This window comes from Triturus cristatus, chromosome 6, assembly GCF_964204655.1.
Source record: "Triturus cristatus chromosome 6, aTriCri1.1, whole genome shotgun sequence".
Lineage (NCBI taxonomy): Eukaryota > Metazoa > Chordata > Amphibia > Caudata > Salamandridae > Triturus > Triturus cristatus.
The window spans coordinates 531,285,087-531,310,644 of NC_140589.1; the positions used below are offsets into that span (position 1 = coordinate 531,285,087).

Sequence of the window (25,558 nt, forward strand, 5' to 3'; positions counted from 1 at the left end):
CTATGAGTTGGACCTCCGTCTTGGTCAACTTCTCCCCAACGCTTTGTGCGTTGTGCTGTGCAGAGTGCAATATCCATGACCCTAAGGGTTGGTTTCATGGCCTCCCACAATATTTCTCAGGACTTAACAGTCACATAATTATGTGAAAATAATCTGCGATGGCTGTATACGGGCGCTCAGGGCCCAGCCGCATCTCTAGCACTACGGGGGAATGGTCAGAGACCCCATGGCAGAATTTCTGCTGTCGCAATTCTATGGAGGTGGTTTGAGTGTACGAACATATAGCCTAGGCGGGAGGAAGGACTCGTGAACGCTGGAGTAAAATGTAAATTCCTGATCTGTGGGATGGAGTCTCCTCCAGGCGTCTATCTCGAAGGTGATGTGAGGAGCCCAAAGGTGATGTGAAGCCAGAAACATCGCCAAATCTCCCTCAACAGTGGCGTGAAGGACGCGGAGCCATTAGAGGCTACACTGGCGACTTGCTGTGGGGGTAAGGGCTCTCTCTGAGCCTCCTTGGTGAGCCGTTAATTCCGCCGCGGAGCTGCACAAAATGGCGGCCCCTATGTCCTGAGGGCTGAAAAGACGCAGATCCTTAAGCGCCCCCTCGGTTTCGACCGTAGCAGATCTGATGTACTGACACCCCCTTCAAGGCTTCTGAATACCAGATTTACTCACCCGCTTGAACGATCGTCTGGAGTCCTGGCGTGCCTTCGCCTTTCTTTGCCTCCTCTCCTTGCTGCTCTCCTCCGCTATCGAGCACTCGAGGTGTTCAGGGCCTGCTGCCGGAGCATCGACCTGCGCCGGCACATGGAACGAGGACTCAGAGGGTTCTCCTATGCGTTGGGACTGCTTGCCAGAGTTGAAGACAGCCGTGGCTGCAGGCACGACTACACCGTTACTCATGACGGTTCGGACCCCCCCAGTCCTCTGGTGAGACATTAGACCGGGAGTGTGTGAGGGGGCTGAACGGACTTGCCTTGGAACACGCTGCGGGGCTCGAGGTCGTCGCTGAGCGTGTTCCGGGCCCACGTGGAGAGGGGTGTTGAGAGGCGTCCCATGGGCCACCATTTACTCGAGGCTGATGGGTGCCTGACCCTAACATGGCCCCCAGTGGTGACTTTCTTTTTCCCCGAGCAGAACTTTTCCTTACATAACTTTACCAGGACTGTGCCTGACCTCAAGATGGCATCTGGAATTAATTCGGACCATGTTTTCTCACCCCCCCACACTAATCTGACAATCTGAGTACTCCTGATCACTATCCTGACAGCGTGGTCCGAGCATTATGCCCGCCGCCCGGTGGAGCTGCTATGTTCAGCTTTTGAGGAGATCTGCCTTGGTTCATCCCCTGACAGTCACCTACCCAACCGGACTTTGCACAGTTTCTCCCCGTCTCGCCCATCCCCCCCATCGTATTTCTGTAACTTTTTCCTTGTCTTCCATCACTCTATCCATCTCTCTATCCATCTCTCTATCTGATGACCGATGGAGCTATATGGGAGACTGGCTGTGGATTCTCTCCTAGGCCGTCACCTACCCATTCGGTCTTTGGGCAGACTTTCCCTTCGTCTCTCATACTGTCTTCCCCCCTCTTCCTCTCCCTTCTCACTCCCCCTCTCCCCCTTTCCGCTCTATTTGTCTCTCCTTCTCGCTCTTTAATGTGTCACATGTATTTGATGTAACATGTAATTGTTATCATTGTTGTAACATTTTTTTAACCTTATGTAAAGCGCTCGGATACCTATGGGTGTAGCCGGCGCCATATAAAACTCATTAAATAAAATAAATATCCATTCTATCCCTTGGACCAGATATTTTAACCGTGACTCCCGGGTTCCCATCCGTCTCCTAGCAGTACGCCATCTGTCTCGGTGTGGGCACAGTACGTCATCCAGTCACCCTCAACCACCGTCGAGCTAGTGGGAATCTCCGTCCAGACTGTCAGCAAGTGTTCCACAACGTTCCAGGGTAGAGTTTCGCCCCATATAGTGTGCCTGACACTAATATATCTAGCCTGTGGATCCGACCATGCCCTGTCATGCATGTATGGGATTTTCCGGTGAATTAAAATCGCTACACCTCTGGAGCCCCTAGTGATCTCGCAGTGAAAGATCTGAACAAATCCAGAGCGGTAGAGGTATGGTCCCTTGGTGCCCAACAGGTGGGTTTCTTGTAATAGCAGAACGTCAGCTTTGGAATGGTTAGCCTTCCGGAGTATGGCTCCCCGTTTGATCTTGTTGAGGATGCCTCGGACATTTGAACTAAGTATACGTAGCCCCCTCCCCGGGGTCTCAGTCATGACTGATGGCATGTTTTGCGGTGGATTGTGTGTGGGGTGGGTCATGTATGGTATGATTAGAGGGGGACCGGCGTATGTGATAGAGAGATATGGCACTGAGAACAACAAACAAGTGCCCAAATACCCCCCCACCTTCCCCCAACCCAATACCTCATAACGGTTGAAGTATCTGTCGCGGCTTGGTGAGAGTCCCACCTCCAACGGGGGCAGAATCTACTCCATGCCAATGGATCCCCAGTAAACATCCCTTGTACATGAGAATGTCTTTTCAATCAAATGATGCTGTCGGCTAAAAGGTATCCCATATGTTCTTTGCCGCTTGTGCTAGTACTATTGCAGTTCATGACCCCTCAAGAAGTGGTTATGAAGTGGTCTGCTCCTGCTGGCACCCGCCGACCGCATGCAGGACTTGCTGTGTGTCTCGGATCTGCTTTTCGACTGCGACCGATGGCTTTGTTTGTCTGTGATCTTGGGGAGTTTGTGACTTATGCCCCCAGAATCAGCCTGTCCTTGGCGAGGTGTGAGGTTTTAGGTTCATAACCTCATCTGTCCAATTGAATACCTCCTCCGGAGTTTCAAATAAGAGTGTCTGCGATTGTAAGGACACCCTTTGACGGGCCGGGAACAATGGGGAGTACAGGATCATGAGATTTCGCAGGCGGGCTTTGGCTTCAACAAAGGACTGTCGACGTTGCTGGAATATCATTATTCAGTGACAGGCATAGAAAAGCGTATCGTTCAGTCTGGCTTGTTGCAGGATGATGTCTCTATCCTTGGAGTTTAGAAATCTGGCAATAACCGGCCTTGGTTAGACTCCGGGCGGAGGCTTTTGTAGGAGAGCCTGATGTGTTTGCTCAATTATGAAACATGGAGAGATAGTTAGGTGGGACTCAGTCCATAAGCCATTAAGTGAGGACTTTTTCCAAGCTGTTCCCTTTAACGCTCTCCGGAAACCCCACAAAACAGATTATTTCTGCAGGCTCACCCCTCAGCATCCTCCACCCGTGTTGACCGGCCTTTTGTAAGTGATTCCAGGGTGGAGACCTTCTTTTGAAGGGTATTCACCATATCTTCTACTGTCTGAATCTGCATTTTTGTTTGGTGATTCGTTCAACAACATAGCGGAGATCCTGCGTAAGGAGCACAACATCCAAGTCTACTGCCCCAATTTTGGCCTCAAGCATGTCTCTGGATTGCATGATTGCGGCCAGTAAGGTTGCATTGTCCAGCATGGCTGATGTCTGATCTCCTGGGTCTGATGCCTGGGCCCCTAAACCTGTATATCTGTCCATTGTGCTTCGTTGGCTTCGGCGCTGGGTAGTTTATCCTTCGTCATTGTGCGACGGGAGGGGGCCCACCAAGGGAGCCCTCACCGTGTGCTGCAGTGCTAAAGCCGCTGTGCCACCGGTAGGTCTTCTCAAGACCTGGTCAGCAAAGAGCTGGGAGATGGTATCTGGGGGTGGGAAAGCTTCACCTGCAAGCCACAACTGGTCCTAGCCCGGCCGCCTCCAAAAATGGGCGCCCCTCTCCCTAGTGGGTATCACAGACAGCCTCACATTCAATCCCACTTGTGGTATGCTGGTGATTTTGATGGTCTTGGACCCCGGTCCAACTCAATCTGCGCCACCGGTCTGGCAACCCCAGGCCTCTCGCCTTTGTGTAAGTGGACAGTGCTCTGGCAAGAACACCCCCTGGCGCCCAAGTTTGTGGTGTCGCTGCCTTGTCAGTTGTGATGTTTCCTGCCCCCACCGACCTCAGCCGCAGCCCAATGCCCGCTCAACCAGCTGTCACTACTCCGGGGGCATCTCGGATTTAATATGGTGGGTCACTGTTGCTCCACCACTGCCCGGCCGTATACGGCAGTGTGCACTATGGTCTGATCCGGCCGCTGAGGCCCAAGATGGTCGTGGACGGCGTCATCTGTCGTTGCTATCCACAGTGTTAGAAATGGGGGTCTCTAATTGGCAGAAGTAGGTACCTTTGTCCAAATAGGTGCCTTTGCTCCTAGGGGGATACACTTCGAAAATAACCGCTGCTCACTCCCTTGATAGTTTTGCACGAGCAGACAGGCTTATCTCAGAGGCAGTGTGTAAAGCGTTTGTGAGCACACACAGTAATACAGTGAAAACGCTACAAATGGACACAGCACCAGTTTAGAAAAATAGTAAATCTTTATCTAAACCAACTAGACCAAATACGTTAAAAATCCAACATATAATACTCTCGAAAAATAGTACTTGTGCAAAATAACCTTTAAATTGCAGGAAAATCAATAAAACACAGTTCCTCCGACTTGGTAGCTTTTCCTAGGGCTACCGCGATACTGAGTACGACAGAGTAACAATTCCAGCCGACTGCGTCGATACAGGCCAGCTAAAGCGTCGACAGACTCGGTCAAAGTATGATTCTTGTTGCGACCAACATGTCCGTGCGAGTGAGTCGGGGCAAATGTCGCAGTCGCGTTGTGAAACGGAGCTTTGCGGCAGACGATGTCCTCACGGATCAGTGCAGGCAGCGGCTCGTTGACGCAGTCAGTGAGACCAGGGCTTGCGGTGAAGGGTGAGACGGTGCTCGCTGCGTTGCAGCATGTAGCGAAGCGTTTCGGAGTGCGGTTCCCACAGGACGCGGTGCAAGCAGCGGCTCATTGACGGAGTCGGTGAGACCAGGGTTGTGTTGCGAAGTGAGGCGTTTCTCTTAGCGGTTCTTTAAGGACCCTTGAATCCTGCAACGGACTTGTTGATGGAGTCGTAAAACTTTTTCTTCTGTGGAGACTATTGGAGACGGTGCCCACAGACACGGCGAGGTCTTTGCTGTTCCTGAGACCTCTAGAACGGGGGGCAAGCTCAGCTCAAGCTCTTGGAGATCTTTTCTTCAAGCAGGGGGACAAAGCAAGCAGCCAAGTCATTTCTCCTGTCCTTGACAGCAAGTAGCCACTGCAGGCCAACCCCAGCCAACAAACCGCACAGGGGCAGTGTTCCTCCTCAGTTTCTTCTCTTTGGCAAAGGTTCCTCTTCATTTCTTACAAGGGATCTAAAAGTCTGGGGTCTGGGCCCCTATTTTTATACCCATAAATCCTTTTTTCTTTGAGGGAGAGAGTCTGTACCCAGCCAAAAACAGTTCTGTGGGGCACTTTGAAAGTGCCCAACAACCTCCATGGTCAGTGTGAGCCCTGGCTCCAGACACACCACAGGGGGGCGGAGCTATCATTGTGGAAGGCAGGCACAGTCCTATTCAGGTGCAGGTGCTACTCCTCCGACCACTCCAAATGCAGACCAGGTCTATTCAGCCCAGCCCTGACTCTTCAGGCTCTCTGGCGCCACTGCTCCACCCCAGCCCCTGACACTCCAAAGCCAGACATGCAATACACAAACCTTTCAGAGGCATACTGGATGGCTAAGCAAGAAAGTACCTGTTTTCTAAAAGTGGTATTTTCCAAAGTTGACAGGGTATGCTCAGACGTGAGTCCCTTGCTCACTTTGCCACTGGATTCAAGCTAGCCTGGCTGAAGACGGCTGAAATGCCAGAAACCGGTCCTAGGAAGCTTGTTTCCGGTCCAGGGAAGGTATGGCTTGGCAATTCGGGCTGGACTGTTCCCATGAGGCACAGGGTCAGACTGATTTGCATATGGCCATGTCTGAACTGGGGTGGCAGAGTGGGCTAAGGAACGGTGATGGATCAAACCCAGATCTGTTGACTGGGTGTGAGTATTTGATTGGTTCTGATGCTCCGTCCATCACCACCCCCTTTTGTACCGCTTTGTTCGCCATAAGTTGGCAGGGTATGCTCAGACGTGAGTCCCTTGCTCACTTTGCCACTGGATTCAAGCAAGCCTGGCTGAAGACGGCTGAAATGCCAGAAACCGGTCCTAGGAAGCTTGTTTCCGGTCCAGGGAAGGCATGGCTTGGCAATTCGGGCTGGACTGTTCCCATGAGGCACAGGGTCAGACTGATTTGCATATGGCCATGTCTGAACTGGGGTGGCAGAGTGGGCTAAAGAACGGTGATGGATCAAACCCAGATCTGTTGACTGGGTGTGAGTATTTGATTGGTTCTGATGCTCCGTCCATCACCACCCCCTTTTGTACCGCTTTTTATGAAAGACAGCACGCAATTGGCCAAAGGCGGGAGCATAGCTCCGCCCATGGCCTATTGGTGTCTATTACGCGCACCAAAGTCCATGTGATTTAAATTATCGTGCCCAGACACTGGCGCGATAATTGAAACCACCTGTTTTGCTGTGGCGCGCGCACAGCTCGTTCCATTAGTCAGTCCTTGGATTGCCTCCATCAGTTCTTCTCTTGGATTGGGAATTCTAGTTTCATTCTGTTCTACTGTTCGGTAACACGAACACCTCCAGGAATTTTCTAGCCTTCGTAGTTGTTTATAAGTCTCTTTGTAGTGCACTTGGCACTCCTCATTTATCCCATTATGTGTGATCATCTGTTCTCCCCTTCACATGGAGAATGCATTTCTCAGGTCTTTCCTTTTTAAGCATCCGCACCAAAAGGCGGCTCATTTTATCCTCCTCCTTGTGGAAGTGCTTTTTGTAGGAGGTGTGTGAGAACATATTGAGCACAGACCCCGTGTTCTCCAATTGGTGTCTACTATTTAGGTGGTCTCAGGATCTGTTATTACTTCCTTTACTAGTTTTTGTAAGGTATTCTCCTTTTCTATCCATGCTATGCGATTTAGCCTTGCATCATCCCCACAGTAACACTTTGAAATATAACTGCCCTGCTTCCTGTTAATTCAAGTTAGGCCAAAATGGTGCCTGCCCAGGTGAACCACATTTTTTAACCCATCCTGATCTTCCATTCTAGTCCATATATAGTCCAGCCTACTGTGTGTGCCATGGATCGATGCATTCAAAAGAAACAATTGATGGACGGAATGCTGAACAATGCAAACGTTCAACCCCAGTCATAAGGATCTGGGTTTAATGGGCATCCACCGGTTCCAGGATGCTTGTTTCTGGTCTAGGGGAGAATCTGACTTGGCAGTTCTGGCTAGGCTCTTCCCATGAGGCACGGGGTCAAGACTGATTTGCAAATGGCTGGGTCTATACTGGGTTGGCATAGTAGCATAAGAACGATAGATTTAACCCAGATCTCTTGACTGGGGTGAATGTTTGATATGCTCTGCATTCCGCCCATCATATGTGTCTCTTTTGCATGTATAGATGAATAGCAAGAGAATATCTTGGGCATAGGCTTCTGGACTCTATAAATGAATCGGCCACATTTTATTCATGCCCTTTTAAGTCAGTCTGCCATGTCCAGATTGGTGCCATTTTTTTAGTGGGTGTTTGTCCATCTGACCATTGATGGCACAGTTTAGGGCTCCTGTAGGAGAGTAGGGTCTGCTATCCTATGGTCACCCCAAATGTTTGCTTTTTGCTTCACTGGTTTTTGACATATTGAGGCTGTGGGCCTGCCAATCAGACCCCCAGCCTGCTGTTCTCTCTACTAACTTAAAACTATGCACCCTAGGTGCATAACCAATTGGAAGTGGATCACCCTGTCAGCCCCTGTACCAGTGTACACTAGGTACCCAGGGCATTGGTGTACCCAAGGCCTGCCAGGGGCTGAAGCATGTATTATGCCACCCCAGGCTTGGCCTAACAAATCTGACACAACTGGCTGATCACTCAGCTGGGGTAAGTTGGTGTAACCACCTCTTACTTAGGTGTAGTATACCTATACCTAACCTTAAATGGGACACCTGGTAACCTATAAGTCACTCCTATGGCAGGCCTTAACAATCCTGAAGGCAGAGGGCTTGGTTCCATGTGAGATGGTGCTCTGGCATGAGCTGAGCCTGTCTGCAGTGGTCGGAACAACTTCCTTCTACTGTTTCCAGATATTGTCATACCATATACTCTTAAGTGCATTATGAACCTCGTGGTTAAATGCTATCTTTGGTTTGGCTTTATCAAAACATGTCGAGTAAGGTGTCATACGAATTGGAATACTAACCCCTCGCCAATTCTGGCGACGGGGTTAGCATTCCACCCTTCTAGAGGGACACGACATGTACAGTACCTGAAACCCGGGTAAAATCAGACATAGCCTCAGCTCCACAAAATGGATGCTGCCACCACAGACACAAGTCTGCCCTCCTGCTTCTGGGAGTCCTTCCAGCTTGGGAGGTGTGGACAAAGGGTTTCCTGCCAGGGGAGGTGCGTGCACCACCCCAGACAGGATTTTGTGTATTGGTCAGGTAGGGCTTGAAAGAAACCAGACAAGCCTGAGGCTCACAAGGAGCCTCGGTGCATATGCCAGTTCAATCCGGTCCTGGGGCACACCAGTCCCGGGCCTGGGGCGAGCTGGACAAAGGATTGGGGGTGTAACCACCCCCCTTCCTGGTCCCACCCTTAGGGAGGGACCTAGCAGGTAGTCCGGCCCCTAGAATCCGCTTAAAGGTAGGAGCTGTGTCCTAAGACTTCAGACATCCTGGAATCAACTTGAAACTAAGAAGAAGACGGGAACTTCGACGCTCTGCCGCACAGGTGACTGAAGCCAATCTCCCCTGTGGTCAGGGAGTGACCACCTTGCTAACGCAAGCACCATCCAGCGAATCAATGTCTGCTTTGCCGCCGCCTCCCGCCGGAGCCCGAGCCCAGAGACTGACAAGACCTGGACCTCCAGACCTCTCACCGCCCGATCCACAGTCCCTGAGAAGAGGAGACCCGTGGAGGCACCGAGACACGTGGAGCCAGCCATCTTGAAAAGACCACGACAAGCTGCAAGCGCAACAACCGAGGCTCCCTCCAAGTTGTGCTTTGGGATCTGAGAAGCCCAACACCCGAGCAGCATCTGCACCAAAGGTGAGCCCTCCAGCATCTCCACGATCTGCGTGGGGCCCTTCTGCATTTTGCCACTCGACGCGCCTAACCGGTTGCTGGCCCGCTGGCTAGTGGCCATCTTGGCGACGAACTTCAAGAAATACACTGCTGGTCTGGTTGCTCCAGACTGGCCCTTGCTCCCCTCCAAAGGAGCAGTCCCTCTGACCTTGCTGGTCAGAGCCATCAGCTTATTTCGTTTTCCACAACAATTGCTTTTGCCAAGGCTTGTTTGCTTCGACCAAGTCGCCGACACCGCCGACAGCGAGAGCCTGCGTGGGACAGCTCGTGAACCGACTCCTGGACGTCATCGACCTTCAGGGACCACGTGGCTGCAGAGACAAGCTACACCTTTCTTCCTGTTTGCACCCGACATCGCCTGGTACCCACCTGGTGCCACGCTGGTCACTGGCTAGTGACTGTGAACACTGTCCCCTCTGCTTACAGGTCTTCAACATCTCCGATCCACTCTTGGATCCACCGCATCTCTCCCGGACCGACCGCCTGCAGCATCTTTGTCTACAGGCTCCATTGAACAGATAGAAGAAACCCGACGCACTTCGACGCCTATGCACCCGCTTCCTGTGGGTGAGGTAAAGCTGGCACTCCAGTGCCCAAGTGTAGAGTATCATCTCTAGTGTCTGTGTTTCCAATCTTGAGTTCATAGTCCATCCGGAAGATTCCTTTTGCAGTAACTTTGTACTTTTTACGCACCCATTGAAAACCTATGGGAGCTCGCGTGTGACTATTTGCTCTGCACACACAACCCGTGGACCTCCTGGTCACTAACTGAAGTTAGCTCCTTGTAGGCCCAGCGATTCTAGAGGCCCTAGGCCTTTTCCCTTTCCTGTTCGTGGTACTTATACCACTATTTTAGTATATGGTTTGAGCGGCCACCAGGGCCTATCCATATAAAGTGCAACTTCTGTGTATTCTACTGTAATCTTGTTTGACGATTTGTGCTCCTGTGCTCATAAAGAGACTAGGGGTTACTTTGAGAAATAAATACATATATATTTTGAATATATATCTGTGTGGTGTCCTTTCATTGGTATAAAAGGGGGTTACATTTGGTAAAACAGCCTGCTTAACACGCTTCACGAGTTTAGCCTCAAAGACTGCTTAGCCTACGCTACCACTAGGCCAGCTAGTCCGAAAAGGTTGACTTACAACCACACCATAAGGGTTGCTTGGCATGGTACAAGGTGGTCACTTTAACTAGTGAACATCATATACCAGGCCAACTTCTCACAGCTCCCTCCAACCCTGTCGATACTCTCAGATACGGGGTCACTACCCAAAAGAATTATTTAACATCTGTATTTGGTGCATGTATCCTTACAAATCGTACTTCCTCTCTGTCCAGCAACTCGTAGACCCCTACATACCTGCCAGCCTGATCTGCTGTCCACTTGCACATCTTGAATGGTACTCCAGCTGCCACCATGCCATAACTCCTCTTGCATAATTCCAATAAGCAGCCTTGTACAGCTGTCTGCACCATTTCCTTCACACTTTATTTACTTCTGGTGTCAAGTGTGTCTCTTGCAGCATTGCCTCAGCAGTGTCATGCCTCTTTAAGCAGTGCATTCTGGATCAAGGGCCACTGGAATTATGTGATTGTGTGGCTATTTCCGCATAATTAGAGATTTGCCACATAATCCATCATTTGCCGCACAATCCGCTGATTTTAGCAATAAAAATGTCTCCAGCTCAAATGGTTCACAAGTTACAAAACACACAGCAACACGTTGCAACTCAGTAGGGCCTTTTGCAAAGGTTGACAGGTCAAATGTGTGTTGCTTATTGCTATATTAGGGTGTTAAACCAGTACTAATGAGGTACAAAAAATGGTCAAATGGTGTTTACAAGTGTAAAAATTGAAAAATAATAGTAATACTGTCAGAAAATCTGCTGCATTACACCGCATACTTAGCCTTTTCTTGCTGTATACTTTCCTCAACCCTGCCACATAATCTGGCCCTTCCCTGCCATATAGTCCCAGTGGCCTTGTCTACCTACACCTCTTGGCGTCTTATTTTCCAGGTTAATATTTTCATTGCTCCTCCCATCTTAATGTCTTCAGCCGGTCAACCTCCTCACCCAGTTTCTGGCCACCCGTATATTCTGAATTGACAAGGTTTCATCCCTCCAACCTTCAAAGTTATCTTCCATGTGTGTCCACTGCCCCTGTAGCCACAGACTAGTCGATTATTGAAGTGCTCAAACTTTACTTTCTACTACGCTATGGCAGATATCAAAACCTATCATTCACAACATTTCAAACAGGAGAGCTACCCACAGACTTCTATTGCACCGACACTGATGGCACCTAGGTTTTCGCCTGGTCCCAGGTCTCATCTTTAGCAACCCAACCTGTAAAATCCTGTTATCTGACTTGAGAAAACTAGATTAAAACAAATGTTCACAAATTCTCTCCCTTCTTTTGAGTAATGCAAACAGTCCCTACTGTCGACTTTTTCATCCCCTTCATGCTACAAACTCTTATGACCTCCATTTAAGAGTCACAGGGGGGGTTGCTTCGAGCCCACAACTGCAAACCAACTAGGAAAGGTCACTCTAGGCTGTGAAACAGACCACCCAGCTGCCTATAGAGTGGCAGTGTTTCATATCCCTATGTCCACAATCCTCCATATGCTTTACTTCCCCTATCCCTCTGGTGTCGTCTCTAGTTACTTCTCAATTAGTGGTGTCGTCATCTGTTTCCCGCATGTCTGCAGTACTAGGCTCATCGTTGAGCACAGAGGCAATCATCCATATTCAATTTCTTTGTATCACTGTCCGGCACCTGTTTCTGGCACTGCTCTGTGCCCTTGATGCCATTGCACTTCTTGTAAAAATGCTTAGCCATAAGTCCTCCCAGTGTCTCAGCAGGAAACAGATTTGCACCTTCTAGCGGGAGCCTTATCCTACATCTCGAGCCACTCCCACGCTCTTTGAGGGGTTATGAACAAAAATGACTTGCAACCCTGAATGAGACTGAAGTTTGCTGCATACATTAGTCTGTACTTCATATCCATTGCCTTAATGTTCTGCTTTAATTCTAAGGACCAATTCTGTAAATTGACATATTCCTGAATTATACGAGGGAAGTGCACAATGTTGTGATTTTTATAGCGAAGCATTCCTTCCTTCTGGTGGGTTGCGGAATATTATCACTATCCCAACAATTGAACACTCTGATAATCCTCACCCGAGCAAGTGTTGTGGGGGGTGGTCTCAGTGCCCAGTGCATCCTTTCTCTATTAAAAAAAACCTTTAGGTTTTAGATAATTCAATATCCAGTTCTCCAGAAATAGTTTGGCAGGCTGTCCCTCAGTTTGTTTGGGAAAGTCAAGGATATGGAGGTTATTTCATTTGGCACACCTCTCTGCTTCTTCAGCCCTTCATTCCAGCACATGTGTAGGGTTGAGCAGTGCGGCTACTGTCGTTTTCAGTGTGTTCACCTATTGTTGCAGCATCTCCATGCTTTCCTCAGCCGTTTTTACCCTGTCCACCATTTTTCTTATAGTCATCAGATTGACCTTAATGATCATGAAGGCCGTTTTAGAGTCTAGCACAGTTCTGGAGCTCTGATTCTCCACCCTGATGTCCTTTATGTTCATTTTGCAGCTGCAGTGCCCTGGCGCTTTTTTATCAATGTTGTGATTTGCCTTATCTCCTTATAGTGCCTCTGCATATTGAAGAGTTTTGTTAGACTGCATAGTTGTGCTAGTTTTGTCTTTCCAAATAAAGGTATAATGTGTAGGTAGTCCTCTGCATTTTTCACATTAGGTATGTTCTATTTTTCACAATAGGTATGTTCTATCCAAGTGTGCCTTGTGTGCTGCAGTCTCTTCATGGGTTTCACCAGTCTTTCACCTACTCCACGAAGTTCAACAGCATTTAGGATTTCAGCTTAGTTGTCATCCCCCCTGTCGCCCTCTCGGACCCCATAAACTCATACCACACCAATTTCACATTTAAGGAACAATGGAGGCCGCAGATTCTTATGCAGTTTTCTAGCTTGCAAGCAATCCTTCAACCACCCTTTCTGACCAGTCTGCCCAGGTCACCTATCACCTAGGGTACAACCATTCACTCACATTCTGGGCATGCGTCTGCTTCCAGCCCCAAGTGTATGACCCACCACTTTCGGCGTAACCGTACCTTTCCCTTCGGGCAAGCATCTGCTTCCAGCCCAGCCGAATCCCCAGTAGAAAGGGATACCCTTGCCATGCGCCTGTCGTTAAATACTCTCCACCCCTAAGGCCAAATTCCTATTGGTAAATTTAGGACGAGGCTGAACACAGTCCCACTCCACTGCCCAGTAACGTCCCTGACGTTCTTTGTCCCTTTCAATACCCCTGCACAGATTCTGCTCCGTGGGGGTGGCTTCAATTAAGGTGCATGGTCCAGTCATAACTCCCACCCCTTCTGGAAGGGGAGGCCGAACCAAGGGGCATTATCTATTTTGTTAGGATCAATTGACACTTTTCTCCTTTTTGGGGTGCAGGTCTTACCCAGCTATTCTTTGTCACCGCACATGGATGGAGTTTTCCCTCTAAAGGGGTCCACACTCATTACATACAAATTGGCCCAATCACCAACACATACATTGAGTTGGCCCACCTTTCTACTATGCTATCAGTGCTCATCACTTTGCGCGTTCTTGGTGTATCAGCATTACTAATGCCTGCTTCAGTCAGCGCATACCAAAAGGCACCCCTTTCCATGCTTTATCGTGTTGTTTTACAAAGGTACTATGACTTTTTCTTGCAGTTAGTATTTGCTCAGGGTATCTTAGGCCTGCCAGGATTTGCCCTTTCGAATTGGCGAGCAGCCGATTAACTTCCTAAGTACCCTCTCACCTCACCAGGCCATAGCTTGTTTCTACCTGGTGGCGTGTCACTTGTGCCACAATTCCTGCAGCCCGCACTTCTGTTCTCTAGCTCCACTGCACACCAGATTTAGTCTGTTTTGTACAAGGGTTCAGGTTTCTCCTTCAGCAGCGATCACCACTCTCTGTCCTAGGAAACCACAGTGGCGTCTACGTTTCTTCATCAGGCTCTCTTACCACTGCTCTGTGTCTGGTCCTTTATGCGCTCCACTGCTATCACTGAATCCCCCCTACCACTCCCTAACACCCCCACATTACTGGCCCTTATACTCTTTCAGTGGGGAAAGGTCAGCCCTAGCAAAGAGCTGACACCTTGGAGTCATCTTGCCTTTCTACACTACCATTGGCTGCAGCATGGCCTTCCCTTCTTGTGGCTCTTCCTGCGCCCAGTGGGAGTCCATGCCCTTTTTCCCTTAACAGACAGAATTAGATATTTCTCACTGCCAGTGCTCCCACCTTTGGTTCCTCAGTGTGTCTGGAATCGGTATTGCTTGCTATCTTCAGAGGTTTGTAGGCTTGCTAGAAGGACCCTCTGGAGCATCTCTTAAGATGCGACTAGTCCACCTTTCCAGCTCATAAGCAAACAGCTATTTCCAACCCCCCAAAAACACCTCCAAAGTTATTTTAAGCTGTGAATGTCTTTCCTGTGATGATGTGCTATAAGAAACCATTTAAGAAGTGCTTTCAAAATATTGATATTAAAACTCCTGTTGTGGTCCTACAGGTAAGTTAGTGCTTAAACAAGTTAAGTCTGGCATTCCCCTGTAATAACCTGGACAAAACTACTGAACCTTCAAATTTTTCATTGTTACTATATTTTTAGCGTGTTCTTTTGATCAGAAGATTTACGTAAATCTATTTTCATTCCAGCTTTGACTAAAACTCAGGCCAAGAAAGATGGCGGTTTTACAAATAATTGGAGCTTTGCACAGTCAGAAGACAGTGAAGGGGATGCAGAGAGAGAGTAAGGGTGATTTTATTACTATAGCAAACAGCATGGTGTATATTGTTTATTGTATTTAAAGCTGATCCTGTGCAGTGTAGACTGACACACTTTAGTGTGTGTTTCTTTTAAAGAGAAAGTTATTTAGTTGACTGGAAGCATGTCAAATGGTAATACTCCATTACTGTTGTTGGTGAACACTTCAGTTAATTCTGTTTATTTTGGGGAAAACCCATAACATGATGGCATTTGCTGCATACCTTGTAAACACTAACTATTGAGAAGATAAGTATGTCTATTCTTACCAGTTAGTCTATACAATGTTACGACAGATTGTGGTGTTTTAATCAACACATTTTGTGCGAGATGTCACTGTTTTTATGGTAAGTATGTCAGTTTATTGATGGGCCCTATACTATGTGTCTCCTGCTGCTTAGGAACTCCTAATTCTACCACACCTTTCCACTCTATCCTGCTAATTTCCACATACTGTAAAAAATCTTTGTTTTTGATGGAGGTCTAGCCTTAATATGGGCTGATCATGCTTCCAGGAAGCCTCCACTTTTTTAGGAAAACTCAGCCGTTCGCCCTTTACAGGTTTCTCCAAAGCCTGCCCTGGAGGGCCGGATAAATGACAGATATTGAAGATAACTACATTTATCTAAATATGGATATGCTAAAAATCTGGCATGGATCCGGCCCTCCAGGACCGACTTTGAAAAACCCTACTCTATTATTTTATCAGACCACACAAAGACCCCAGTGACTGTTCTTTATTTATTGATATTTTTATTTTTAGAGCTATCCTAGGTGTGCTCATTAAGAAGAGTACATACGTTTTGCTTTCTGTCGGTGGTTAGAAGGTGGCTCTGTTTCCTTCTCAGCAGGCCTTGATGGACCGCTGTATCTTAATCTGCTGCTATTCAACCTGAAGAGAAACAAACTGCTAATAATGGTTAATTACTTCTTCCACGCTGAATCAGAAGGGGAACAGATAAATTAACCATTCCTTATTTCTTGGTTCCCTGAACATGCTTGATGGGATTGTGGATTCCCAATCCTGTGTACCCAGATTTCTACCCTTCTATGTATTTATTTGTCTGAAAATGTATTTGTTCAGACAGAAAAATTGAGTACTAAACTACTTATTTAGGTTTGTTCTGTTCAAATTCACCAATGTTTCATCCTCTTAAATGGTGTGTGAAATCAGTCTGTGGTTTCAAGAGTAGTGAGTAATATTATTTAAATCATTCCCTCTGCATAGTCCATGAGTACATTGGTGCGATTTAAATGTGGTTAAAACCATATTTGGTTTTGTTCTTACAGGCTAATATAAAAGAAAGGAGCTTATTCAAGCAAAAGAGTGAGGTAGAGATTGTAAATGAATGCTTCCTTAGTTGAGCAAAGAGGGCATGGTAGGGGTGCAAAAAAGGGTAAAGTACAAGGAAGGACAAATAATTTCAATAAAAGTAAATGGAAGGTCTATGGAAACTCAGTTACCTCTAGAGAAGTACTTTTCCAATGTCGTTGCTAGGAAATGCTTTAAGTAGTTTTGCTTTGGAGGCCAGTCTATCTTCTCATGAAGTGGTCCTTACAGTAAATCGAGATCTAAAACCTGGAATGCTTCCAGTGTCCATGAGTCACTCATGATATGGCAGGGTTAGTGTGCTTTTTGATAGGTGCTTCACTGTGCTTCCTGATTTGTGTCAATGGCCATCTAAGGAACTTTTCCCTTTTCCTCTTGGTCAGGACTCCAGACTTAATGTCTCCGCTTCCAAAGATTATATAGCCCATTATGATTCAACCCATGACATTAATTAGTTAATCAATTGGATATGGTAATCTGTTATGTTATGTAGATTTGTATAGCCCCACTTATCACCCGTGAGGATATCCAGGCGCTGGAGCAGGAGCAGAGGCTCAACAGTGCTTCTAGATGAACAGCCAGGTCTTTCGTTTCTTGTGGAAGTTGAGGAGTAGCGTGGCAGTTCTGATGAGTAGAGGGAGATCCTTCCAGTTTTTGGTGACGATGAAGCAGAAAGCGCATCCTCCGTCTTGCTTCTGTGGATGCGGGGGATCTGTGTAAGGGAGAGTGAGGTGGGGCGTAGTTGTCTGGAGGGTTGATAGTTGGAGTCGGTCATTGAGGTACGCCGGTCTTGTGTTGTGAAGGGCTTTTTAGGCATCAGTGAGCTGCTTGAATTTGCTAAGCTTCAGGATGGGTAGGCAGCGTAGTTCATTGAGGTAGAGAGTGATGTGCGCTATTCTGGGGATGTCTAGGATGAGTCTGGCAGCGGTATTTTGGATGGTCTGGAGTCTTTACATGAATTGGTTGGAGATGCCGACATAGAGTGCGTTGCCATAGTAAAGTCGGCTGATGATGAGGGCCTGGGTTACCATGTTTCTTGGAGCGTTGGGAATGATTTCAAAATCTTGAGAAACATTCTAAGGATGTAGCAGCAGTATGCGATCACAGCATTGACCTGTTTGTCCACTGAGAGTTTGTCATCAAGGATGATGCTGAGGTTTTTGGCATGGTCTGTGGGTGTAGGACCTAGGTTGGGTGGCCACCAAGATGAGCCCCAGGGGGAGCTCTTACATCCGAAGATAATGATCTCCATTTTGTCTGAGTTTGAGGCAGTTTTTTTGCATCCAGTTGGCCTTGTTTGGACTAGTAGGTGGTGAAATGGGTCCTTGTGGTAGTGTTCGAGTCGGTGAGAATGACTTGAGTGTTATCGAGGGGAACCCGTGGGTTCTAATGATGAGGGCGAAAGGTGTATTGTACACGTTTAACAGTGTTGAACTGAGGTAGGGGCCCTGGGGACTCAGTAGATGAGTATCTTATGTTCGGATCTGATAGTGGAGCGTCTAACTTGTTGTGTCATGTTGGAGAGGAAGGAGGCTATCCACCCAGGATGTGCTCTTGGGTACGTGAGTCCTGGAATCTGGTGGCGAGGGTTCAATGGGAGACTGTGTTGAACGCTGCTGAGAGGTCGAGTAGGATGAGTCTGGCCTTTTCTCCTCTGTCCATGATTGACCACATGTTGTCTGCTGCTGCCAGGAGGGCTGTTTCCGTGCTCTGGTTGTTCTCGAACCCTGACTGGGTGGAGTCAAGTAGTTTGTGCTGTTCGATGTGGGCAGATAGTTGCTTGTTGATCTCTATCTCCAGGACTTTGGCTAAGAAGAGCAGGAGTGGGCTAGACCTGTGGGTGCTGAAGTCAATCAGGTTGGCCCGGGGTTTCTTCAGGAAAGCTGTGATCTGTGCATGTTTCCAACTGTTTGGAAGGATACTGCGGAGGATGGTGGAATGCATCATGATGATGGTGGTGAGGTTGGCGCTGTACGGTGTTCTTACCAGGTTGAGCATGTTTTAAGTGAGTTGGGGGTGCACCAGGGGAATGAAGTCCAGAGATCAAGTAAATGTCAATAAAGTTCTTTATTTTCAGTTTGTACAAAGTGCACTCAGTGTATCAAGACACAGCCAGTCTTGATACACTTGGTGCATTTTGTACAAATTGAAAATAAAGAACTTTATTGACATTTACTTGATCTCTGGACTTCATTCCCCTGGTGCATCCCCAACTCACTTAAACAAGCTTGGATTTGGAAACAGGGGCGTCATGCAGCGGTTGGCGCAGGGTTGTTTTGCACAGGAAACTAATACATTGATACTGGTGTGAGGTGCACTACCTGGGGTCTGCCATTGTGAGTCTTTGACCAGGTTGAGCATGTGGTGACAGCAGGTATCTATGGGGGACCCTGAGTGGATGGCCTGCATTATTCTGGCAGTGTCTTCTGTGGTGAAGGGGCTCCTGTTCATTAGGCAGGGTGGGTGCCACTGGAGGTGGTGGAGGGGGGGGGTTCTTGATGATATCATTTGTTGGGGTTAGGGTGCGAAGTTGGTGTAGATCTTGAGCATTTTGTTATGGAAAAAGTCAGAAAGGTCATCTCAGATTAACGAGGGTTCCTAAGATTGGCATGGCGTGGTTGAGATGTAGTTGGAACTGCAGGTGTTTCATGAGAATGGTTGGTTTGCCCGTTGGGGTAGTGCAGGGGCAGCAGTTATGTCTGCATCTCATATCACCTATTTAGATCTTTCCTACAAGACTGCTTGTTGTCGAAAGCTCTGTTGTGGACCACAGAAAAAAAAGTACAATGGGTTTTACCCCCCTCCTCCGCAACATTGTTGGACTTTTTTGTCTGTCCTATTTGCTTGCTGCTTATTTGATGACTCCTTCTTTTTTAGGTTTCGCCTGACCCAGCGCATGCGCTGGTCTGGCGAGACTTATTGAAAGGGCTCCAAAAAGTGCTACCAGGCCGGCATAGAGCTACAGTGCATTTGCGCGGGCGCGCGCGCTGTGCTTTACCGCGATTACTTTCACTTTCGCGGCCTCACGGCCGCTTTGATGTTTCATCGTGATCGCGATCACTTTAACTTTCCATAGCCAATAGGTCTCGCTTTTGGGACCTTATAAGTATTTAGTTATGCCACTGTTGCATAGCTAAACACTTATAAAGTCCCAAAGGCGAGACCTATTGGCTATGCCAATGCTTGTTTGTATTTGTCCCGCTGATGAAGCATAGCTTCTTTGCTATCCTTTTGATTGAATGACTTGTATCCTTCCACTGCTTAAATTCAGAAAACTACTTTTCCTTTCGATCTCAGTGCTCTATGCAAGTGCATTTGGGTAAACAGCCATTAATTAGTACACGACTTTTACTCCGCATACCATTACAGCCTTTAGTACACATGTTATTACATCGCATGCACTGTTATAACGCAAGTGTTGTAATGCGATCCACATCGTTGTGAGGAAACTGAGGCTCTTCTGTTTCCTCACAACGATGTGCACCGAGCACCGCCCCTCTGACGACACAGGGAAGGAGTAGAGAGGAGCCACGAGAGGAGAGAGGTAAGAGGGGCCGTGTAGTTTTAAAGGGTTTAGGGTAGGGGGTGGGTCATGCAGGGGGTAGTCTTTTAGGATTAAGGGTAGTGTTGTTGTGTTTGAGGAGTAGTGTTTTTGGGTTTAGGGTAATGTCGTGGGTCGTGCAGAGTAGTGTTTGTGTGTAGGGAGCGGACTGGGGAAGGGGAAGGGTCGTGCACGGGGTAGTGTTTTAGTGTTTAGTGTAGTGGTGTTTGAGTAGTGTAGGGTAGTGATTTAGGGGATTATGGTAATGTCGGGGGGGTTCATGCAGGGTAGTGTTAGCATGTAGGGACAGGTCTGGGGGAAGGGGTAGTGTCGTGGTGGGGGTAGTGTTTGAGGGATTAGGGTAGTGTTGAGGTTGTGTAGGGTAGTGTATTTTGATGTAGAATTTTGCATAGTGTAGGGGTGCTTTTTAATAAAAAAATGCGTGGGAAAAGAATGCGGAGTAAAGGGATCCATTATAATGACATTTTAAAAGCATTTCCAGGAACTTGCTATCTAATGGTATGAGTAGAAAAAAATTGCGTTGTAATGGTACTTGCAAACTAATAACTTTGTGGTAAAAGTATGCATTGTTTTTCATTGTGGTTTATCGACATATATTTGTACATTAGTGTTCAATCGCTCTCATCTGATTGGTTTCCTCTCACATTTCTGTATTGCTCCACCCCCCCACCTTTTTTATTGCTCTATCCATTCATCTGATTTTAAATGCCCATCTCCAAGTTTCTCATTGCTCTTGTACCACTGCACATTTCCCACGCCTCTTCCTTTTCTGCCTCCGAAACTGCTGCCATTTGGCGGCTTTCATTTTTTAACCTGCTTGCACTACCGTTGCTCTCCCACCCCTTTGCATTTGTTTTTTTCTTTCTGTTGACTTTTTTCTCACATTTTAGGTGGGTCTGGCAGTGGCAATGTGCTGCCAGGCCATTCCATTTTTGAAAAGTATTTTTAATACACATTTAACATACTTGTCATATTTTTGTAATTTTGCCATTCCAAGGGAATTCTGAAAGCATTGTAAATAGTCTCAAATTATTAAATATTTCAAGCATCGTGCACATTTTTATAATGGAACCTCTGTCCGTATTTTAAGCTGAGCTCACAGATCACACTGCATGTCCTTAGATCATGTGCCCTATTAGGAAAAGCTTTGCATTAATAAATCGTATCTAAAAGTTTGATAAACTTATACCTATTAAAACAAGCCCTGCCTTAGTAGCAAACCCTCATGTTTCTCAGATGTATACTTCAGTACTGTATTTTGGAAGCCAAAGGGTTTGTGCTGCAGATGACTGGACCTTTGGACAATCTAATGAAAACTTGTTGCCCTGGTCCCCAATCAATATGCCCTGTGTGTAGAGTGATAGGAATTCCACACTCTTGCATCATGAGTTGCATCATGGTTGTGATACTGTAATATATTAAGAGGACAGTCCATAAATGGCAAATATTTTTTTCATATCCGACGAGGACTCCCAACCTTATTTCTAAAATTCCCAAAGCAGAGTAACTACATCTTATCTATATATGTAAGTGCTATTTCTATGGTGCAAACCTAGCTGAAATTTTACAATTCAAGGTCAAAGGAAAGGAAACTGATACAGTCCATGGGTGAATGGAGGGGTAGCTGTGTTCAGACAGTGGAACGAGACTGTTACTACGTCATAATGTAGTGTTCTTTATAGAGGTTTTTCTTCGACTTGTCCCTAAATTATAACAAGGTCGGGCAGTTGTTAAACCTGACAGCCTCAGCGTGGACTTCTGCCCAACATTTTGCCTGCCTCCTCCACTTTTCTGACCTCATTTTTGCTGGTATTAGGACTCTGTTCACTTAACCACTGGTAACCAGTGCTAAAGCGCTGTGCTCACTCCCTTAAACATAGTAATATCGGTTCATCGCAAATTGACATGTTTAATTTACTTATAAGTCTCTAGTAAAGTGGTACTCTCCCTGTACCCAGGGCCTGTAAATGAAATGCTATTAGTGGTCTTGCTGCAGTGATTGTGTGCCCCCCCGCCCCAACTTAAGTTGCCCTTTAGCCATGTCTCAGGCCTGCCATTGCACAGCCTGTGTGTGCAGTCTTCACTGCCATGTCGACCTGGCAAAATAAACCCAGAGGGCTGGGTGCAATGTATTTAAAAGGCAGGACGTGTACTAAGTTTTACTTATCCTGTTATTGAAAACTCTCAGACATTTTTCACTACAGCAAGTCCTATTTCTTCCATAGGATAACACTGGGTTTACCTTATTACATTGTATACGTGTAATCTCAAATTGGGAGGAGATACAACCCCCATGTCTGGAGTCTCAGGAATCCTAATTTAAAATTCCTAATTTATGGTGAAGTTGGATTTTAAATTGCAGTTCAGGAAATGCTACTTTTAGAAAGCTGGCATTTTCTTACTTTAGCCATTTGGTGCCTGCTGCCTGTCTCTGATCAATCTGAGGTGGGTGACAGTTGGGGTTTTGGTATCTGCCCTAGACAGCCACACACAATGGGAGCGTAAGTGTGACTAATTTGGCAGGATGGAAGGGAGGAGCTGGACCCAGCCTCTCTTACATCTCAATAAGCTGTGTCTTGTCCACACACACAGGGCCGCATACCCCCCTGTAGCGAGTCAGGGCAGGAAGAGCAGGACCTCTGTGCACTTCAAAGGCCTGTCTCTGAAGTCTCCCCCACTTCAAAGGCCCAACTGGGTATATGTACTGGACCTCTGATTCCATCAGTTCAGTACACCTCTGGATCTGTGAAGACTCTGCCATGAAGGACTGTTGTGCTGCTGAAAGGGCTGTCACAATGCTGGATTTCTGTTTTGTTTAACTCTTGCCTTGTTGTGCTGCCCTACTGCTCGGGTGAGGAGGACTGGACCTGCATTACTTGGACCCAGAGTGACTCCAGGGGCTAGCTGGTTGGCCTCCTGATCTGAAGTCTCAGGGACATACAAGACTATCATCCAACCTGCTTCTGCACCTGGACTCTGCCTTCTGTGAGTCTACCTTGCCAAGTGGTGCCACCCTGCTCTTGGACCCTTGGAAGTGAGCCTAAGGTACTTTGCGAGCAGAACTTATCCATTCTCTACTGAGCGACAGAACACTAACCAGAATCGGCACATCTTCTCGGCTGAGCAGTGCGTTGGTTCTGCTAAAAAATGCATCACCGCTGTTGCATGGATTGGACCCATCACAAAAAACACTCATCACTGCTGCATCTTCGGTTCGACTCCTTGCCTTCGGAATCGCAACTCAAAAACACCAAAGAGCCAGTACTGATATTCAATTCTAACATTGACAGCGCATTGAATTGAAACAATGCAACCAACGACCTCTTTTTACGTATGAATTATTCAAAATGTATTCAGAACATCACATGTATGAAACAAAATTTAAACAAAATCTGTTTAAAACTTCAGCCACCTCATTCCCCACTCACACAATGAACAATTTTGAAGCATCTTTCACCCACAACCTCGTCTTTCATACACAAATCTCTCGAACACTCTCAAAAAAACTGACGCCCCTCAATTCAACTTCACACACATTCCAGCATCCCAAACCCCTACCCACAATTCAATATTATATAATCAAAGAGCATCTATTCATAAAACAAAAGCCAACCAAGAAACAATTGACAATTTAGACAAATCAACACAATTCTTTTTAATGTCTTGAATATTAGATTGGCCATAGAAGGTCGACGCGTTTCAAACCCCTCCAAATATGGGGTTCTCCTCAGGACCAGAAAGCTGGAAGAAATACACAGAAGACTTAGTCTTACTAACTATCCACACTTTCTCACAATGCCCCATTTTTACCTCAGCCAAAGGAGTCTGCTTACCTAAATCCATGCTGCAAGATCAGCCGATCTCTGCGTAAAAATCTTCAAAAAGACTTGCCAAGCAACCCTGCAGAAAAAATCATCAGGTTTTAACCTCTAATGTCCAAAACATTAGTACTGTGTCTGTCAACATCTCTATCCTGTCCAAAAATAGAAAAAGTCTTACTTTTTGTGGTGGCCGATCGACGACCGACCGCCGTTGTGTCATGGGTCTGTGGTGAGTCCTAAATTGCACTGGGGGGCAAACCAATTAGAAGCCATTAGTCTCACTTCTTCATATCAGGTTAACCCAAATAAAGGCCCAAAGGTTATGATTAAATACCTTCTCTATTTTTCTGCCCACAAGCAACTGGTAATTAGATGTCGAGGTTCGTATGCTCCTTCGTTCACAATTTCTGAAAGGAAAAGGTAATGTGTCTGTTTCAATGCTATTAACAATGAAAAAGTGCGCATTTTTCAATGTCACCAACAAATCTGAAGTGGAGCGTGCTTATTAATCCTAGATGGCGGGAGGGCGACTACCTGTATACCACTCGGGACGCGCTTAGCCACTTGTTCAGCGGCAACCAAGGTACAAAGTTAATGCTTTACAGAAGCCTTAGCGCATTCGTTCAAAAGAAAGGAGAGAGGCAGAGCGCTTCGCTAAATCCCCGCTCGACCTAACGAGGGTCCATACCTAAATGACAAATCTTTTCTTCCTCAGTATGCATCTCTCAGTGGGCCGCTGGGGAACGTAGCGGTGTTCGCTAACCAACGCGGAAGTGTTTGAACTGATGACGCGATCACGTGTCGTCTCTTTGCATTCTGGGACTTATGGTGTGGACTGGAATGGCCAAGAGTTATTTCCATTTTTTGCCACGGGGGATTACAATATGCCAAAGCGTGTATATCCGCGCTTGTCTATTTCATAAAAAGGTGGTATTCCTGAGTGATAACCAAAATAACTTGAAAAGATACCTGGGTATATTCAAAAAACGGACCGGAATTTTAGCCAGAACATGAAATCTACAAGCTAGAGATTGAAACTGGACTTGTAGATGATTTTGATTGATTGATTTGTCTAATTTGTCAATTTTTTCTTGGTTGGGTTTTGTTTTATGAATAGATGCTTTTTGATTATATAATATTGAATTGTAGGTAGGGATTTGGGATGCTGGAATGTGTGTGAAGTTGAATTGAGGGGTGTCAGTATTTTTGAGAGTGTTCGAGAGATTGGTGTATGAAAGACAAGAGGTTGTGGGTGAAGGATGCTTCAAAATTGTTCGTTGTGTGAGTAGGGAATGAGGTGGCTGGTGAAGTTTTAAAACAGTGATTTTGTTTAAATTTTGTTTCAAACGTGATGTTCTGAATAAATTTTGATTAATTCATACGTAAAAAGAGGTTGTTGTTTGCACTGTTTTATGTAATAATGTTAGAATTGTGTATCAGTAGTGGCTCTTTGGTGTTTTTAATTTGAATAGGGCTCACCCTTACTGATTTGGAGCTTAATCCCCCTTTGTTTCTTGGTTTGTGTAGCGGGTGCATACCCGCGAGGTTGTTCTGACAGTTAAAGCTGTCAAGAAAAAGTGCTATAAGTGCAGATTGAGCGGGATTAAATACTGCGCTGGTGCTCTGAGTGGTGGTATTTGTTGGAGTGTAGTTTGATAGGTGCTTGTTGTTTTTATTTTCATTTTTTTGTGACGATGACAGAACGTGATACGTAGCTTACAGTAAGGATCATATTCAAAAACTAATTAATGCGCCCTCACTTTTTGCCTCGGCCCCTTTAAGTGCCTCAGCAAAAATCCAAAATTAGTCTGAAAAACTTCTTAGGTT

General features: G+C 46.6%; 1 protein-coding gene across 2 annotated transcripts in view; it reads left to right on the forward strand.

The window, feature by feature from the left end:
• SENP6 (SUMO specific peptidase 6) overlaps positions 1 to 25,558 on the forward strand; it is a 755,486-nt gene that overhangs the window by 48,785 nt on the left and 681,143 nt on the right. The window contains exon 2 of one of the 2 annotated variants that reach the window (XM_085610971.1): positions 14,910 to 15,003. The exons of the other annotated variant lie outside the window; for it this stretch is intronic. Coding sequence (XP_085467097.1) covers positions 14,910 to 15,003 — 94 coding nt within the window. The remainder of the gene's footprint in view (positions 1 to 14,909; positions 15,004 to 25,558) is intronic. 2 annotated transcript variants of the gene reach the window in all.